Genomic DNA, 20,535 nt, shown 5'->3' on the forward strand with positions numbered 1-20,535 from the left:
GCAGCAGATAAAATTGTGATTTTATCAAAACTGCCGCAAGCAGCCCAGTAACCGATACACAGCTGGAATCAGATTCCTTTAAAAAACTTAAAGGGTATATCCGGGACTATCTGAAAAACTAAATAAAAAAAAATGTGCCTAAGCACTAATAGACAGGTAGTTGCTAACGGCGCCATTCTTTCTGAGCAGAGAGCAGTCACCGATCACCGCTGCCGGGGATTCAGCTGCCTCTGCTGAAGTGGTGTTGACAGAGCGGTGGATTCCTTTCCTGGATATACCCTTTAAAACACTTCATTTTCCTCTTCTTAGAAGACACATTGTAACAGCATACGCCAAAGGAAGTGTCATAAACCACTAATGCGTTTCGAGCTGAAAACAGCGCTCGTTCACCGCATAATTCATGGTGTGAATAACAGTATCAAGCTCAAAATGCATTTTAAATTTGGGACATACGCTATGTAGTATGCTGTTCCAATGCATCTCTTAAGAAGATAGAAACAAAGTATTTTTCGTTTTTAAACCCTAAGCGCTGGATCGCTACTTTATTGCCCGGGAAATCCATAAATGAATTGCAGGTGGCAGTCCTATATATTGGGGAACCCATAATCACACATGGAGTACTCACACACACATGGCTTTTCTGTAAGATAACATCTCATTTTTAGATTAAGTTTTGTCTCTAAATGTGTTGTCTGAATTGTGGATAAGCTTTCAATGCTTTCTTTCTAGTTCCCAATTTGCTGCGTTTTTTTTTTTTAATGTGTGTTATTTGTACCCTTCTAGTAAAACTTTTACATTCATGGATAAAACATAGATGCGGAGATTCTATTCGCTTTACAAATACTTCTTTTAGAACGTACAAGGTAACATTTACACCTACCAACTAAGAGTCCTGAACCATGGTAGATCGTAAGACTTGTAGAATCTGTGGCCAATGGATATTATTTCATGGAAGCACTTCACTTGGATTGCAGATACCTGAAACAGACAAAGAGCAACTGATAGTACGGAAGGGCTGAGGAAGGGTTTTTCTTGCCTCCTTTTCCCCCTACTGGTGATTGATAGCACTGGCTTGTCTGCAATCAGTTCTCGCTCTACGTACACTACTGCTGTCAATCACCAGGGAAGGGGCAAGCAAAACCATTGGGTGGAATGGTGCACTGAGCGGCTCAGTCACACTAGGGGAGCACCGAGCATCCTAGCTAGCTGTTTTGATTTAACATCAGTTTCCGCAGAACAAAGATAACACTAAAGGGGGTTTTACACTAAGCAATATCGCTAGCAATATCGCTAAAACGTCACTGGTTTTGTGACGTTATAGCGATATTGCTAGTGATACCGCTATGTGTGATACTTACCAACGACCGGCTCCCCGCTGTCCATCGCTGATCGCGCGAGAATGTCCGGCTCCATTTCTCGTCGGGCGCTTCCTGCTGAGACTTCCTGCTGTGACGACGAGCGACGCGTGGAGGCGGGCGGGAGGACGCAGGATCGCTGTGTGTGAATGGTAAGTATCGTGCGCTGCGTCGCTGCTGCATCGCTGTGAGATCTTTCTGTATGAAAGCTCACTAGCGATCATTTAGCGATGCACCAGCGATCCTGACCGGGTCGGATCGCTGGTTGGATCGCTGGTGCATCGCTAAATGTAAAAGGGCCTTTAGGCTTCTTTTATAATTACCTTTTTTTGCGGCTCCAATAGATTTCTATGGGACCGCAAAATAAGCCCGCAAAAATTCCACGGTGCCCCGTGTGCCGTATTTGCGGCCGTGAAAAAAGATCGAGCCTGAACGATCTTTATCATGGCTTACAGACATGGCCCCCATTGAAAGTCAATGGGGCCGCAAAAGCAACATATGTTTGTTTTAGCGGTGCACCGTCTCTTCCGGTTTTGCGGAACACCGTTATTTTTTCTCCAATACTTTTTCCATAGTATTGGAAACCTGAAAAACGGCGACCCGTAAGTTTTTTGCGGTCCGTTATTGCGGCTGACCGTGAAAATTGCGGCGATACGGCCCGCAAAAACGAGCTGCAAAAAAGCCGGTAAGTGTAAAAGAACCCTAAGGCTACATTCGCACAGAGCAGTCACGGTGCCTTTTTTTTCCTAAATCGGGGAGAAACAGTAGTGCTTTTCCTGCGAGTTTCAAAAATGGTGGAAAATGGTGATTTTTTTTTTTTTTTTACAGCTGCGACGAAAATAAAGTAAAGTTGCACACTGGCTGCAATGTGTGAATATGCCACCTAAAGGTGCATTTTATCTGGCCAATTATTATGAATGAGTGTTGCAAGGAAAGCTTGTTGCCCAAGTATGGTTGGTCTATCCAAACAGGCTATTAAAAGACCACCTTTTGGAATCACGTAGCCGGTCTTCCGTTGTTTAATGGTGAGACATCATGCGGGGTACCACAATACTCACCTCCAAAGGCACTCCGCACACATTACATTTTTTTTTTTTCCCTTTAAAAATGTTTGACCTAAATTTAAATAGCCAAAAAAATCAAGACTAAAATCAAGGAAAGTTACACATCAAGACAGGAACACGAGAGGACTTTGCCTTGTCAATGATAACGCAATTAAGACTCGAAATGTAATAAAAAGACCAGGCTGTTTTATACAACCTTTGATAACATGAAGGTCCAAGTTCAGCATTTCTCTTTTAAAAGGGAATACAGCCATTATGACTACCACGTGCATATGACAGTGCCATATTTCTATAGGTCATGGGTAACCTCTACACAACAAAGGCACAGCAAGACCGTTTAATAAAAAGAACCAGTCAACTCTCCTGACATGTCCGTTTAGAAAATACCAGTAAGGGGGTGTCTCAAAAATCTGCCACTGTCCAATCAGTGTTGACAGTGTCACTGTGCATACACACACCTTTAACAAAAGCAATGTTAACAGCTGGTTGTCAACTCATTCATAAATTTCTTGTAGGAATAAAGGATCGACAACACAGGATTCAACACAATCTAGAACTGTTATACTACTTACTAAAACAGACATTTTAGGTGAGATCATAGAATCATAGAATGGTAGAGTTGGAAGGGACCTCCTGGGTCATCTGGTCCAATCCCCTGCTCAAAGCAGGATTCACTAAACCATCTCAGACAGATGTCTGTCCATTGAAGGAGAACTCACCACCTCTCATGGCAGCCTGGTCCACTTTTTGATCTCCCTCACTGTCAAAAAGTATTTTCTAATATCTAATCTGTATCTTCTTCCTTTCAGCTTCATTCCATTGCTTCTCGTGTTTCCATGTGCAAATGAGGATAAGGATGATCCCACTGTGACATCCCTCCAGATATTTGTACACAGCTATTATGTCTCCTCTTAGTCTTTTTTTGCAAGCTAAACAATCCCAGATCCTTTAACCGTTACGTGTAGGACATATTTTGAAGTCCACTCACTATCCTGGTTAAGTAGTAACCAACCAAACAATTGCTTGTATATATATACAGAAGCTGGGCACAGAAAAACGCTAAAGGGTCTGTGATTATCGCTATTTTGAGTTTGTGTATCTTTCTTTGGTTGGTCAAGAAACACAGACTATTGTTCGTATAAGCCTTTAACGTTGACTACTGAGTTGACGTTTGTTGTAGCATATTATGTTGCTATCTTGGATGACTGGGATGCAAAGTAATTTAATAATCAGATTCAGAAGGATCTAGATAAGCTTGAACGTTGGGCAGCGTCTAATAGAATGGTACTTAACAGGGAGAAATACAAGATTCTACATCTGGGCAAGAAAAACAAAAATTACATCTACAGAATGGGAGGAATAGAACTAAGCAACAGCACGTGTGAAAAAGATTTGGGTATACTAGTAGATCACAGTATACACATGAGTCAACAGTGTTATGCAGCAGCAAAAAAAGGCAAACACAGTTGTAAGATGTATTAAGAGAAGCACAGAGTCTAGATTACGTGAAGTAATTATCCCACTCTACTCCTCCTTGGTGAGGCCTCATTTGGAATACTGTGTCCAATTCTAGGCACCACATTTTAAAAAAAGACATTGAAAAACTGGAGCAAGTTCAGAGAAGAGCCACCAGGATGGTGAGCGAACTGCAAAGACCACATGTAGAACACACATACACTCACTGGCCACTTTATTAGGTACACCATGCTAGTAACGGGTTGGACCCCCTTTTGCCTTCAGAACTGCCTCAATTCTTCGTGGCAGAGATTCAACAAGGTGCTGGAAGCATTCCTCAGAGATTTTGGACCATATTGACATGATGGCATCACACAGTTGGCGCAGATTTGTCGGCTGCACATCCCTGATGCGAATCTCCCGTTCCACCACATCCCAAAGATGCTCTATTGGATTGAGATCTGGTGACTGAGGAGGCCATTTGAGTACAGTGAACTCATTGTCATGTTCAAGAAACCAATCTGAGATGATTCGAGCTTTATGACATGGCGCATTATCCTGCTGAAAGTAGCCATCAGATGTTGGGTACATTGTGGTCATAAAGGGATGGACATGGTCAGCAACAATACTCAGGTAGGCTGTGGCGTTGCAACGATGCTCAATTGGTACCAAGGGGCCCAAAGAGTGCCAAGAAAAAATTCCCCACACCATGACACCACCACCACCAGCCTGAACCGTTGATACAAGGCAGGATGGATCCATGCTTTCATGTTGTTTACGCCAAATTCTGACCCTACCATCCGAATGTCGCAGCAGAAATCGAGACTCATCAGACCAGGCAACGTTTTTCCAATCTTCTACTGTCCAATTTCGATGAGCTTGTGCAAATTGTAGCCTCAGTTTCCTGTTCTTAGCTGAGAGGAGTGGTACCCAGTGTGGTCTTCTGCTGCTGTAGCCCATCTGCCTCAAAGTTCGACACACTGTGCGTTCAGAGATGCTCTTCTGCCTACCTTGGTTGTAACGGGTGGCAATTTGAGTCACTGTTGCCTTTCTATCAGCTCGAACCAGTCTGCCCATTCTCCTCTGACCTCTGGCATCAACATGGCATTTCCGGCCACAGAACTGCCGCTCACTGGATTTTTTTTCTTTTTCGGACCATTCTCTGTAAACCCTAGAGATGGTTGTGCGTGAAAATCCCAGTAGATCAGCAGTTTCTGAAATACTCAGACCAGCCCTTCTGGCACCAACAATCATGCCACGTTCAAAGGCACTCAAATCACCTTTCTTCCCCATACTGATGCTCGGTTTGAACTGCAGGAGATTGTCTTGACCATGTCTACATGCCTAAATGCACTGAGTTGCCGCCATGTGATTGGCTGATTAGAAATTAAGTCTTAACACACAGTTGGACAGGTGTACCTAATAAAGTGGCCAGTGAGTGTATATGACTAAAAAAAAAAGGTCACCCCTGATTACCCCTGGACAAGGCATTTCATTGTGACACGTACGTCGGGTGTGGTGGGTCCCTGGTTCCATACACTACAGGTAACATTACCTTTACTTTCAATCCTATATATGTGGTCTATCTGTTGCTAGATAGATTGGTGTTATGCAGGATTGTCACTGTGTAATTATCCACGCTTTACTTAACACCTCTTCTAATTTGCTGTATGGACGCTAGGTCTTTTCTGGTACAATGCTTATTTGTATTTAACTGACTTCATATGGACTATACAGAGTATTAGTATTACACGCTACACTACCAAGGTGTACCCACCTTTTGTTTCCTGTACTTGTTTCTCCCCTTCTTGTTGCTACATATTATATATATTGTGGTGTAATGACCACTGTGTCCGCTAGAGAGCGCTGTGTGGATGTCCCAAGAGAGAGGATGAGTGGCGGAATATGGAAGGACCGTTATGTACCTCAAGGTGGGTGGCCTTGAGATGGAGACTGATGCGTGTGTTGAGCAACAGTGATACTGCTGCGGTGCTGTGTCATTGTGTCAGGGAGAAGTCTCCAGGTAACTAGGGAGACAGGCGGACCTAGTTACCTACAAACCCACCCAGGGGGTGTGTTTAGTACACTATAGTAAAAGATTGTGAGTGTGTCAAGGACCTGTGATGAGGTCATAGCCATGTGACCCGATGGGCGGGGCTACGGACCATATATGGTGGCCAGGGTAGGTCACATGGGGTGAATGCAGGAACCTGGTTGGTCCAGAGCGGAAGGTCCCGCCAGGAGAGTTGTCTCCTGGCTCACAGCATGAGAGGTGGCTGTGAGCAATGGCGATGTGTGCCTGAGAGTTCCCTGGAGGGAACGAACGTGTGTGATGGTGAAGCCGCATGAGGAACCCTGACGGGTGAGATAACGCTGAGGCTGAAGAGCCTGCGCCATGGACATGTGCATAACCTGTGTGAGTACAGGATAACCAGAGTGAAGCTCTGTAATGGACGTTAAGCTGTTGTATATTGTCGCTGTGGGTTTATGATGGAGGAATAAACCACATGGACCATGTGATGGTTTTATGAAAACCCGGTGCTGGATGTGTTTTATTCGCTGCCAAGCGAGTGATCCCCTGCTGGAATGACAGCGCTACCTCACAATATATATTGTACATGTATTCTAAACACATACATATATTTTATTATATTATATTTAAATATATTATTATATGTCTTTTTAATAATTTACAATAAATTTTTTTTTAGCCTTTTAGAAAGACGTTTCATACCCTAAAGAGATTTTACTTATCAGCAGAGCGGAAATCTCCACGTTTTCTCTTTCACAGTTCGCACCTCACTCTGTCAGATTTTCTGGTGTCGAAAGGAGGGAGTGAGAATTTCCGTGACCTTAAGCATGCAATCTGCATACCTGCGGTCACAGGCGTGCGTGGCCTCGCTCAATACAAGTGACAAACTGTAAACCTTGGCAAAAGAGCTATAAAAATAAGACGTGTTTGTAGTATTTCAGCACAGCATTTTCAGTTTTGGGTTCATTTAAAGCGCACTATTGTCAGTTTAGCTTTATTCTAATCAATGGGGGGGAGGAACACAACTTTTTTTCTTTTCTACTTTTGGAAAATCTGTTTGAGTAATAAATATGCTGGAAAACTTACCAAAACTAACAGCATAGCAGGTCCCAGGTAGATGAGAAAAAAAAACAAAGTAATCATAGTTAAGCTAAAAATTCCTCGAATCCACCAGTTTTTCCATCTGAAATACATAAAATAGTAATAAATCAGCTTTAGCATGATCGTCTGTGATCAAATAAATACGAATTACGACAAGCTTTGCCAAGGATATGAAAATACAGAGAAGATGGGGTGAACATCAATCAGTCCTCTGCAGTACATAACTAAAGGCAAAGACCCCAACAACTTCAATCATGATACGAGTACAATGGCTTTCTAGACTGTTATACCCTATTCATGACATACAGGTTAAGAAGAATCCTCAACAGAAGACAAACCTTTAAAGAAATAGGTTTTTTCAAGTTCCTAAATGGTTAAAATTGCAAATTGCTTGCAAATACTAGCCAATTTGATATTTGAACTTTATGGAAAAGGGACCGTCAGCACAAAATGAGTTTTCAAACTAAGTACAGTGCACCCTTGCATGGCTAAACATTTAAGTGCACCTTTCCACCTACTTGTTTTCCCTCTATCTCTGCCCCCCCTATATTTTGATTGATAGCACCAGCTTTATATAGGCAAAGAAGGGCAGAGATGGATGGAATATAAGTAGGTGGAAAGGTGCACTTAAATGTTTGGCCACGCCAAGGGTGCACCGAGAGCCTGTACTTTGTTTGAACAGTCATTCTGTGCTGACAGTCCCTTTAAATTTAAAAAAAACCTCTCCATTCGTGAGATCGGGGAGGATTTGTATAGGTAAAGCTTGCTGCCTAGATTACCGACCACCCTTTAGTCCCTGTCTGGCTGGTGACCTAGGCAAGGAGCATGGGGCACAAGCTAGCTCTATCCTTTACTGCCTGCTCAAAGCGCTGTCAGTCTTCAGTAGTGAACCGCCCCATCCCCCACAAAAACCAGGGGGCGAGGAGCGCGGTGCTCCTCAAGCTGAGTCTTAAGACAACCCCTATAACAAAAAAAAATTCTCTCTTGTAATTTATGTTATATAAAACTCCCACGATCTTAGAGCGACATGGACTAAATAGATTAATACTGAATCTGTGCAAAATATGGAGTAGCTCAAAAACTGTATTATCAAGCGGGTAGAGGTAACGAGTACTACAGTATTCTCCAATAACACTGGAGTAAAAATCTAAAGGAAGCACAAAGAGACATACGGGTACTCAAGAAACCTCACAAAATATAAATAAAAAATAATGTTAATGTATTGTGATATACACTTATAAAAAATGATAAGGCATTAATAAGACGCCAAGGACTAAAGCCATTGAAATCCAGAAGTAATAAAAATGGATAAGAGGGGCCCTCACGTTAACACATCCCATTAAGAAAGTTGATGACCAAAAAAATACATAAAAACACAAAATAATTATATACAGTGGTTTGCAAAAGTATTCACCCTCCGTGGCATTTTTCGTGTTTTGCTACCTCACAACCTGGAATTTCACTATTTTGAGGGTTTGCATCAGTTTATGTAAAAAACATGCCTACAACTGTGAACATTTGATTTTGTTTTTATTGTGAACCAACAACAAATAGGATAAAATAGCTGAAAACTTCAGTGTGCATAACTATTCACCCCCCTAAAGTCAGTATTTTGCAGAGTCTCCTTTTGCAGCAATTACCGCGGCACGTCATTCAAGCGTTCCTTTAGCAGGTATGCTTTTGCGTCATTGTCTTATTGGAAGGTGAACCTCTATCCCAGTCTCAAATCACTGACATACAGGTTTTGCTCAAGAATATCCCTGTATTTTGCACCATCTATCTTCCCCTCTACTAAGACCATTTTCCCTGTCACTGCTGCCAAAAAACATCCACACAGCATCACCATGTTTCACTGTGGGGATGGTGTTCTTGTGGTGATGTGATGAGATGTGTAGGTTTGGCGCCAGACAGTGTTTATCTTTATGGCCAAAAAGTTAAATTTTGGCCTCATCTGACCACAGCACCTTCCTGCATACATTTAGTAATTGAATCGTCGTACCCTGACAAACCTGTTCAACATCTTGAGGTCCAGAATAGGCCGCATCGTTCCATCCTTTTTCGGAACGACAAATAGGTTTGAATAGAAACCCTTGAACCTTTCTTCTTGAGGGACAGGAATAATGACTCCGTCCCTTTGCAGTGCAAGTACGGCTTGAAGGAAAGCTGTTGTCCTTGTTTTGGGAGGGGAGGACTGGAAAAACCTTGTTGGGGGGGTACTCAATCTTGTACCCGGAGGACACCAGCTCTCTGACCCACTCGTCGTGGACGACCGCGAGCCAGGCTTGACGAAACGAAAGTAGACAACCACCTACATTGTTGGTGTCCACTGAATACCGCAATGAGTCATTGTGTAGAGGATCTATGGGATCTGGCTCACTTAGTTCCAGATGCCCTTGGCCTGGGTTTCCAGGCACGGTTAGGTCTGTATGAGACCTGGGAACCTCTGTCTCCACGCGGGGACCGACCTGATCCACAAGAGAAGGTTGTGGAGGACCAACTGGAATTGTTCTCTGCGAACGTCAGGAGAGGGAGAACCAGAGACAGAACTTGCAGATGCCAAAGAGCAAGCATGATCGGGGAATGCGTCATGGGTTTGTTTTCTATAAACCTGACCACCTCTTGACCTAGTACGACCCCTGCTGGTGGATGGTTCCCGACCGTCGCCAGAGCCCTCCGTGGTCGGCAAAGAGTCATTCTGACTTAAAGAGGAGCCCCAGAGGGAGTCTATTGCCTTGGTTAGGGACTCCACAGACCGTGACAGGGACACAGGGAACTAAACTCAGTGGGAACGGTGGCGGCGGTTGGCGTTTGAGCACAGGCCGGGTCGCAATCCGTGCATAATGGAGTAGTGTGATGTGAGCACTGGGCAAGGCAGTATTGCAAGTGGCACAAGAGGTAAAAAACACAGTGTGCTTTTTGTTTGGCTTTTTGGCCTCCTTAGATTGAGACATAGTGCCCCCAAAAGGTTAAAGGCAGGGTCTGGGCTGCAGCGAAAGGGTATAATTACGCAGAGAAGGGGTTAAGCCTTCTTCCTGAGGCAGATGCAGCTTACCCAAGGCCCTGTTGCTGTGTCCCATGGAGAGAGGTCGGTGGTCCTGCAGTGTCACTTGGAGCTGTCAGTCAGTGTGCCCCCCGCAGCCGTCACAGAGTAGGCTGTTGAAGAAAAAACATGGCCCCCGAGACTAGCAGGGCGCTTCTCTTTCAGGGCGAGAAGCACCAGGGATGTGGGCGGCAGCCCCAGCGGTGGGCGGTGCCATGTAAATTGTGGCCTAGTCCAGCTAAAAAGCTGGGGGTTAAACTTCTGGGGCCTGCCGGCACTGAGCGCCGACGGAAAGAAAAAGGGGACCGCGAAGGGGCACAGATGGACCGCGCAAGGCCAGCGCTTCCTCCCAGGAACCAGGACCCAACCCGGTACCTCCATTGCAGGGGATCACGCAGGGGCACTCCCGGGCGATGCAACAGAGCTGGAGGTGTTCTTAAAGGTGTATACCTCGATCCATCCTCCTTATAGAGAGGGGGATAGAGAGGCTATGGGGGATGAAGGACGCCATCAGGTGGAGGCCTCTTGTGAGATTTTTGTGCTCCAAGTGCTCGCCCTTTATCACCGTGGGGAGATCAGGACCGTGAAGGAACCGTCATCCCAGAGAGTCAGGCATGCCCCAGTCGTCGCAGGGGAGGGTACGGGGAGGTACACTCCGCGTTCTTGCCTGTTGGTGGTTCGGGGGAGAACGGACCCTTGAAAGGGATCCCTCACCCCCCTTAATTAAAAAATAAAAATTTACAGAAAAAAAAAATCAAAAATTGAAAATAAAAACGTTGGGGTCTGAAGCCAGACCTAAGTGCCTACTACAGACACTAAGCAAGAACTGGGTGAATCTCAGCCAGCGAGAGGGTGTATACTGCAGAGGAGGAGTTAATTTTTTCTGTGTTCACTTAGTGTCCTCCTAGTGGCAAGCAGCATAACACCCATGGTCCTGGGTCCCCCAATGAGGTGTAGGAGAAAAGAAATAAAATAAAATACTCACTTCTCCTCGATGGCTGCTGTTCTTCTTCGGACTCAGCGTATATGTCTTTTGGCTCTCTGCACTCTGACTGTTCAGGCAGAGGGCGCACAGACGTAACATCATGGCGCTCTCTTACCTTAACGTCACAATCAGAAGACGCCGCAGCGGTGGTACCGGAAGAAGTAAATATCGCAAGTGCCGGGGGCCTGGAGCAGGTGCGGGGTGTACCTGACGGCGAGTGGGCCCCCCTGCCTATCACACCCCCGGCCACTGCTTTGACGCAGGCCCTGGCTGCAGCCTCTGTGGCCTTTCAGAAGAGGTGTGTATATACTGACAGACCATGTGACACTTAGATTGCACATGGGTGGACTTACTTTCACTAAGAACGTAACTTATGAGGGTAATTGCCTGCATCTGAAATTTTTAGGAGCTTCATTGCAAAAGGGGAAAATACATATGCACATGCCAATTTTTAGTTATTTGATCCCATAAATTTAATTTATGCCTATACACAACTTATTTTACAAAAATATTTAAACATAGGTTGTAATGAACAAAATAGGTAAAAAGTCAAGGGAATTAATACTTTTGCAAGTTTGTGTGTATGAATGATAAACAATATCTAACGGTTTCCAATAAGTCATTTTGACCTGGGGTGCCCAAACTTTTACATGAAACTGTATGTATGTATGTATGTATGTATGTATGTACACACTAATATATAATATAACATATGATATATATTGTTAGCAGTGTGGATGAGCTTGGATAGCCATTAGGTACAGGGATTTTTCAAGTCGGAATTATGTTTATTTCCACTGTTTGCACAGAACCAAAACCATAACTGTTAACTAAACACTACAGACCCTGGATATTCAGACACAACTGAGCTAGTCTCAGTTCAGTCACACAAAATAGCTATCGTCCAGTGATAGTTGGCAGTTTGGTGCACATGGCATATCCAGTCTCTTTTCAGAGAGATTCTGGCTTGTCTCTCTCCAGCTCCAACACAACCCACTCTAGTCAGCTTCTCCAGTTGATTGACATGGTAATAATCATAGCTATCCAGGTGAATCTAATAAAAGGACCTGTAGTGGTAGGAATTTAACCCTAGCCTACCTACTGGCCACATCGGTGACACATCTCCAACGCAGGACTTTACCTCCCACTTTCCTACAATGTATCTTTTTGAATATAAAATCCACATAACGCAGTTTTAGGCTATGTGCGCACAGTGCGGATTTTTCCGAGCGGATTTTACTAAATCCGCATGTCAAATGACCTGCATTTTTCCTGCGGATTTCTTCCTTTTTTTTGCGGTTTTACTGCGGTTTTTGTGCGGTTTTCCACCTGCGGATTTGTAGAATGGAGCAGGTGGAAAACTGCAGCAAAACCGCACAAAAGAAGTGACATGCTGTTTTTTTTTTCCGCACAAAAACCGCACAGAAAAATCTACAGCATGTGCACAGCGGTTTTGTTTTTTTTTTTACGCAGGCTATAATGGTACATCACCTGCACCGGCGGATCCGCAGCAGAATCCGCACAGAACCTTAGTGTGCGTATGCCCTCTTTTCTCACTCCTGACTGTAGCAGATGCTCTCTACACTGGGACAAACAGTCGTTACAGTCAGAAGTGAGAAAGGAGTCTGCACGTGTGCTAACACTGTGTGCACAATGCTGTTCTCCAGGAGTGTTAGCGCGCGCATGCACGATTCGAGTGAGGCAACTCATTCTAGAAAATCGAGTGCTGTCAATCAAGCTAAGGGACAGTGCATCCCATAATATTTGAGGGGGTGCAACGGTTCAAAAAACCCTTGGCCACATCATGGGTGCACTGAGGAGACCTGACTTAAGCCCCCTTCTCACATAACGAGATCGCTAGCGAGATTGCTAAAGCGTCACCAATTTTGTGACGCAAGAGCAATCACGCTACATGTGACACGCAGCGGCGACCACCCCCACTGGATATCGCTGATCGTGCTCGAATGTCCTGGGCCATTTTTTCATTGTCGGCGTCCCGCTGGCCAGCATGCATCGCTGTGTTTGACCCCGACGAGCGACCTCGTTGGCAACGCAGAACTCAGGGACGCAGGCTGGAATTGTTCAGAACAGCTGCTGTGTGACAAGGTCCCAACGACCGCCGAGGTCATTATACGGATCGCCGGATCGTTGCTGCGTCGCTGAAGAGATCTGCCTGTGTGGCAGCTTACTAGTGATGCACCAGCGATCCTTACCAGGTCGTATCGTTGTCGGGATCACTGGTGCGTCGCTAAGTGAAACGGGACCCTTACATCTGTCATTATGGAGAACAGTCATAAGTGAGGAAGGAGTGAGCACACACATGAATACTGTGCACAATGCTGTTCTCCTGGAGTGCCAGCGTACATACATGATTCAGGTAAGGCATCTCTTATTTTTGATAAGCAAGTGCTGAGGTGGATGTAACGATGTACAAAGCTGTTGGCCACACCAATGGTGTATCAAGCAGTCCCAATTTACATATTACGGTAAATGAAACATGTTTTCTTGGATAGCAAAAGCAGCAAAATCTATAGTACAGACATGATTTTATGAGTTTCAAGTCTCATATATGACTGTACTGATAGTTAAACTTGAGTTTTGAGGGTGACAGATGCCCTTGAAACAACAACTAAATGCAGCACAATTGTATGCTAGGAAGAAGTAGACAGTAAAGTACTGTATATGATATGTGGAAAAAAAGATCAAATACATGCAGACATTAAAAATGAAAAGCTCAGTATGTAGAGTCCATCACAAGAAACAGAGTACAATAAATGTGGAGTCGGAGTCGTGGTCCATTTTGGTGGAGTCAGAGTTGGAGTCATGGAAATTGAGGAGTAGGAGTCGGAGGTTTGGCTTACCGACTCCACATCCCTGGTATGAGGAAGTCGGAGTTGTGGAGTCAGAGTCGGAATCATGGAAACTGAGGAGTCAGAGGTTTGGCTTACCGACTCCACAGCCCTGATAAATACCCAAGTGTGCACCGTTAGAGGCGGTAACTCTGGGTCTATGCAAGGTTCTTAAGACCCGTGGACTGGAGTGCAAACACGCAAAGCACCCAAAAAGTGATTACTCAATAGGGTGATCCAGCCTAAACACCCTGGCACAATAGGTGAAAATTAAAGTAGTACTGGGAAATAGGAGAGTTGCCCAAAGGTATTTAATATAACCTTATTCTAGTACTGACCTAGGAAAAAATATGAAGCAAGGAGACCTGACTGGTGTTTGTATGTCCAGTGAAGGGAAGTAGAAGTGGCAAAAGTATTCGGAGCATTCCAGTGGAGAAGCACTAGCATGGTAAGAGCTCAAAGTAGAGGGACATCTGATTGTGGTGTTAGACACACTGTGACTTTACCCGACACTGGAAGGGCAGAACGATCAGCAAGAAAAATGCTGAGAGGTTCCTTAAAGCAGTGTTGGTGGTGACAAGCAGGAATAAGTGGATTAATACAGTCGAACAATTTTAATCTTGGAGCAGAAGTGCAAGTCTCAGGCATGAACCAAGATATTTTGGGCTGAAGAGGTAACAGTAACCAAAAGTTCCATACCAGAAATGCAGCCATGTTGAAACTGCCTGCTTTAAAAGGGGATCTGTCACCCCATTTTAGCCCTATCAGCTGCCGACACCGCCATCAGGGGCTTATCTACAGCATTCTGTAATGCTGCAGATAAGCCCCTGATGAAACCTGAAACATGGATTTTTGTGAGTACTCACCGTAAAATCCTTTTCTCCGAGACGCTCATTGGGGGACAAAGGTACTGTGGGTGTATGCTACTGCCACCTGGAGACTGACACTAAGTGAACAAAAAAAGGTTAGCTCCTCCTCCGCTGCATACACCCTCGCCCCAATCGCGGGCGGAAACCAGTTTAGTGCAACAGCAGTAGAACGTAAAACAAATCAGCCTTAATGCATTATACAATATGTCTGGAAAAGGACCACCCTAATCTTAAGAAAGGAAAACACATTAATTAAATAAACAAAAGCCAAATGACCATCAGGGTGGGTGCTGTGTCCCCCAATGAGCGTCTCGGAGAAAAGGATTTTACGGTGAGTACTCACAAAAACCCATGTTTCTCCTTCGTCTCATTGGGGGACACAGGTACTGTGGGACGTCCTAAAGCAGTCCCTGGGTGGGAGATTGACTCACCAATCCAAGCCGCATGCACCTCCTGTCTAAAGGTGCGCCACTGCTGCTTGGAGAACTTTCCTACCCAGGCTCGCATCTGACGAAGCCTGGGTATGCACCTTGTAATGTTTAGAAAATGTGTGCAGGCTGGACCAGGTTGCTGCTTTGCATACCTGCTCCACCGAAGCCTGGTGCCGAAGCGCCCAAGAGGCGCCCACTGCCCGAGTAGAGTGTGCTCTGATCCCTGCTGGAATCGGCGTGCCTCTAATGCGGTAGGCCTCTTGAAGAGTTAGATGGATCCATCTGGCTATGGTCGACTTTGAGGCTGCGAGTCCCTTCCTGCGCCCTTCGGGGAGCACGAACAGCGTGTCTGTCTGGCGAAAGGGCGCCGTCCACGACATGTACCTTCTGAGTGCTCTCACTAGGTCTAATGTGTGAAGCGCTCTTTCCACCTGATTACTGGCGCTGGACAAAATGAAGGCAGGACAATGTCCTCATTAATGTGAAATGAGGACATGACCTTCGGCAGAAAGGGGGGAGCTGGTCTGAGAACCACCTTATCCTTGAAGAAAGTGAGAAACGGTGCTCGACAAGATAGGGCCGCCAACTCTGAGACTCGCCTATTGGAAGTTATGGCTACCAAGAATACCACCTTCCGGGAAAGGTACGACAAAGAAATTTCTCGTAATGGCTCAAAAGGAGCTTCCTGCAGGACACTCAAGACCAGGTTAAGGTCCCAGGAGTCTAGAGGCACCCTATAGGGGGGAACCAAATGTGAAACCCCCTGGATGTACATCCTCATCTGCTTATTGGTAGCGATTTTTCGCTGGAAGAGGACCGACAAGGCCAATATCTGTTTCCTAAGGGAGCTCGGGGCCAACCCTGAGTCTAGGCCTGACTGAAGAAAAGCCAAGATGTTGGGGATAGAAAAGATCAGTGGAGCAACCCCACGATCTCGACACCAACCAAAGAAGACCTTCCAAGTGTGATGGTAAATTTTTGCCGAGGTAGGCATCCGGGCGCTAACCATTGTAGCGACCACCTCACGCCCAAACCCCGCCTGGGTCAGAATCCAAGATTCAACGGCCAAGCCGTCAAACACAGGGCCCCTGAGTTTGGGTGGAAGATCGGGCCCTGGGATAGTAGATCTGGGCACTCTGGCAGTCGCCAAGGGACGTCGGCGAGCAGCTGCACTAGATCTGCATACCATGCTCGACGGGGCCAGTCTGGAGCCAGCAGAATCACTGGAACCCCTTCTGTTTTGATCTTTTTGATGACCCTCGGGAGCAGCAGCAGCGGGGGAAACAAGTATGGAAGGCGAAACTGGTTCCATGGCAGAACCAGTGCATCCACTATCGCTCGCGGGTCCCGAGATCGAGCGACAAACACGGACACCTTGGCATTCACCCTGGAGGCCATCAGATCCACATCCGGTGTCCCGCATCGTTTGCAAATCTGCTGGAAGACCTCGGGGTGCAAAGACCATTCCCCGGACGCGACCCCCTGCCGGCTGAGGAAGTCCGCTGCCCAATTTTCCACGCCCGGTATGTGAACTGCTGAAATTACCGAGTGGTTCCTCTCGGCCCAGCGAAGTACGTGTTCTACCTCGCGCATAGTTGCCTTGCTGCACGTACCCCCTTGATGATTTACGTAAGCCACCGCCGTGGCATTGTCCGATTGAATCCGGACAGGTCGTCCCGCTAGAAGGTGCTGGAAATGTTGCAGCGCCAAACGCACTGCTCGTATCTCCAACAAGTTGATCTGGAGGCGCGTCTCCTGTTTCGACCATTGCCCCTGGGTCGTGTGGTGACGAAAAACTGCTCCCCAGCCGAGGAGGCTCGCGTCGGTAGTGACCACCAGCCATTGATCCGGGGGAACAGGTTTCCCCTGAAGCAGGGAGGAACTGTTCGACCACCACTGTAGTGACTGCTTGACCTGAGGGGACAACCGGCACCGGTGATCGAGCGTGAATGGGTTCTTGTCCCAGGATGACAAGAGGGCGTGCTGTAGGGGACGAAGATGAAATTGGGCAAACGGAATCGCTTCCATTGCCGCCACCATCTTCCCTAGCACCCTCATCCCAAACCGGATGGTGTGAGGGACTGGTTGCAGCAGCTTCTGGACTCCTTGCCGGAGCGCTAGAGCCTTGTCCTGAGGGAGAATTACCAACCCTCGGGAGGTGTCAAAAAACCATCCCTAAAAAAGAAATCCTTTGGGCTCGGACAAGGGATGATTTCTTTCTGTTGACCAACCATCCTAGACGGGATAGGGTATCCAGCGTGATGCTGACGTTTTCCTTGCATGCCCGAAATGAGGGGCCTTTCACCAAAAGGTCGTGTAAGTATGGCAAGACGACTATGCCCCGAGAGGGTAAAATGGCCATGACGACTGTCATTACCTTTGTGAACACTCTGGGGGCGGTGGCTAGCCCGAAGGGAAGTGCTACAGACTGGAAATGAGGGCAAAACGTAGGAACCTCTGATGCGAAGGAAAAATAGGGACGTGTAGATACGCCTCCTGGACGTCGATCGAGGCCAAGTATTCCCCCTGCTCCATGGCCGATATAACCGAACGGAGAGATTCCATTCGAAAATGCCTGATCCTGATGAACTTGTTCAGGAGCTCGAGGTCCATCACTGGCCTGACAGTACCGTCCTTTTTGGGGACCGCGAACAGATTGGAGTAAAAACCCCGAGTCCTCTCGTACTTTGTTATGGGAATAATGACTCCGTTGCGCTGGAGTGAATCGATGGCCCCTATCAGCGCCTCTGCCCAGGCCTCCACTTTGGGAAGCTGGGACAGAAAGAAACATTTTGGAGGATACCTGAGAAACTCTATCTTGTACCCTGAGGACGCCAATTCCGCCACCCATGAGTCGCGTGCTACCGCGACCCAGATGTGGCGAAACCGGAGCAGGCGGCCGCCTACCCTGCCACTTTCGGGTAGGGGGCACCACGAGTCATTTGGCTGAGGATCTTTGGGATCTGATTCCCCTTGACCTGGGCTGGCGAGCCCGCATCCTGCCCAGCGGGTTGGTTCTATATGTGACCTGTCGTTCTTTATCTTGGTTGTAGCGGGCTGGTGCGGTGGAACTGGCCGCTGCCATCCACCCAGGGTTGCGAAACGCTCAAAACCGTGCCTGAGGCTGGCGAAACGGCGGTTTAATTTTCTGTTGTGGGAGAAAACTGCTTTTTCCCCCTGTAGCATCAGAGATGAGTTGGTCTAATTTTTCCCCAAAAAGGCGGTCACTTTGATAAGGTAGGGAAGTCAAGGATTTTTTGGAGATCGAATCGGCCCGCCACATCATTAACCACAGGGCCCTCCTAATGACGATTGCATTTGTAGCCAGAAGTGCCGCGCAATTAGCCACATCCAAGGAAGCATGGATTAAGTAATCACCAGCCATCGCGATCTGACTCGCTATCTCTGACATTTCCGTCGGCAGGTCCTTATCCTGCAGGACCTTATTTAATGAATCTGACCATGACATCATGGCCTTGGCTACCCATGTTGCTGCGAACGAGGGAGAGAGTGCTGCTCCTGATGCCTCATACACCGAGCGGGCCAAGCTTTCTATGAGCCGATCCGTGGGGTCTTTAATGGCAGAAACACTAGGTACTGATAAAGTTTTTGAGGCCAAGCATGATACTGGCGGATCCACCACTGGGGATTCCGCCCACTTCTTACAGAGCTCTGGTGCAAACGGATACCTTGCTTCCAGTGTTTTCTGGCCCGAGAAACGCCTGTCCGGTCGTTCCCTATGACGCTGCACTATGTCCTCGAACTTCGGGTGCGTGCAAAACACTATATGCGGTCGTTTGGTCCTCTTAATGGCCACCTTATGACCTGAGGCCAGGGAGACATCTTCCTCATTTCCCAGAGTCTGATTGACTGCTTCAATGAGACTGTCAACCGTTTCCCGACACCCTGGAGTATCTAGGTCCAGGGGCTCGTCTGCGTCATAACCTGAACTCTGCCCGATCCCGGATAATGGTGATGGTGAACGAGACGCCGCGCTCACGGATGCCGAGACACCAGACGGGCCCGGAGACGCAGTGTGGGTTCTTTTCCTATGCGCCTGCCTAGAGTGAGAGGGGCCCCTGCAGGCCAGAGGCTCTTGTGAGGTGGATGATCCCTCCCAAACCGGCAAGCTGCCATCTTTGCCCCTACCTGGGGCTTGAAGGGTCACGAAAGCGATAAGGCTTATTGCGGGCGATCCCGACTCCTGGGCTCTGTCGCAGGGGAGGGCTCCTGGGCATGTTCGGAGTCGCAGGCTTCACATACCTTTTTACTCTGTGCTCGCGGGAACATAGCCCCACAGGAAATGCATGCGGCATAAATGAACGTGTGCGACTTCCCTTTTCCGGCCATAATGCCTGCCAGACTCAATCTATACTATGAGGGTTGAGTGGAAGGAGGAGGAAAGCCCCCTTTAATCGCACGTAGCGCGGCCTCTAGGGTCAGGGGTCACACTTACCCAGATCCTGTGTCCCCCCGCCTGCGTCCTCTCTCCTCTGGGTAGGCCTAGATGTCCTCCTTCAGTCGTGGCCCACCCTGCACTGAAGCTGGGAGTTCAATTTGTTCGGCGTCCGCCCTAGTCGCGGGCGCTGGAAATGACATCACACTGGGGGCGGGACTTCCACCCGCGACCTAATCTCGGCCAAAGCCGCGGGCTAAATTTTTTAGCTGCCCGCCGCGTGGTGGATGTGCGCAGGAAAACCCCGCACTCTATGGGCGCTGGAATCGGCGCCAGAACTCGGCGACTGCGCCTGGGTAGGGACGGGGGAGGGGGCAGAGTAGAGTACTGCAGTGCTCAGGCTCCGGACCTCTATGACCTTTCCCGGCACCTGCGCACTGCAGTACTTTACTCTGCCCTAAATAGGGCAGATAAAGTACGCCTGCGCAGGAGCCGAGGGAGAAGCAAGAAGGAGGACATCATCGAAGGAAGATGGGAGACGCCGGACGGGATCGCGACACCCACCGCACCCGACCTCGCCCCCCAGTGAGTGTAATCTAACGCATTTTTCTTATCTTTCAGGTTTCATCGGGGGCTTATCTACAACATTACAGAATGCTGTAGATAAGCCCCTGATGGCGGTGGCCCCAGCTTATAACTCTAAAATGGGGTGATAGATTCCTTTTAAATATCCACTTCAGTGGCAGTGTCAACTGTTCTGAAATGTACAGAATTCACAATGTCTTGATTTCAGAATTTCTGAGGTTTTTCGAGATAGTTTGGAGAGACAAGTCCAAAAGAAGGTATTCAAGAGAACCCAAATACCACACTCTTGAAAAGGCTAGTACAGTACAAAACTGCACTGTACCCCAAAGAGATTCACTTGTAACTAAACTTTAATTATTGATACACATGACAT

At 47.1% G+C, this 20,535-nt stretch overlaps 1 protein-coding gene across 1 annotated transcript in view; it reads right to left on the reverse strand.

The window, feature by feature from the left end:
• Window positions 1-20,535, reverse strand: part of CDS1 (CDP-diacylglycerol synthase 1) — a 111,983-nt gene that overhangs the window by 58,577 nt on the left and 32,871 nt on the right. Inside the window, exons 3-4 of the mRNA XM_073541735.1 lie at window positions 6,993-7,089; window positions 881-978 (exon numbers count right to left, since the gene is read on the reverse strand). Coding sequence (XP_073397836.1) covers window positions 881-978; window positions 6,993-7,089 — 195 coding nt within the window. The remainder of the gene's footprint in view (window positions 1-880; window positions 979-6,992; window positions 7,090-20,535) is intronic.

Source organism: Dendrobates tinctorius, unplaced genomic scaffold (assembly GCF_039654945.1).
Source record: "Dendrobates tinctorius isolate UK_male_01 unplaced genomic scaffold, ASM3965494v1 ptg000011l, whole genome shotgun sequence".
Lineage (NCBI taxonomy): Eukaryota > Metazoa > Chordata > Amphibia > Anura > Dendrobatidae > Dendrobates > Dendrobates tinctorius.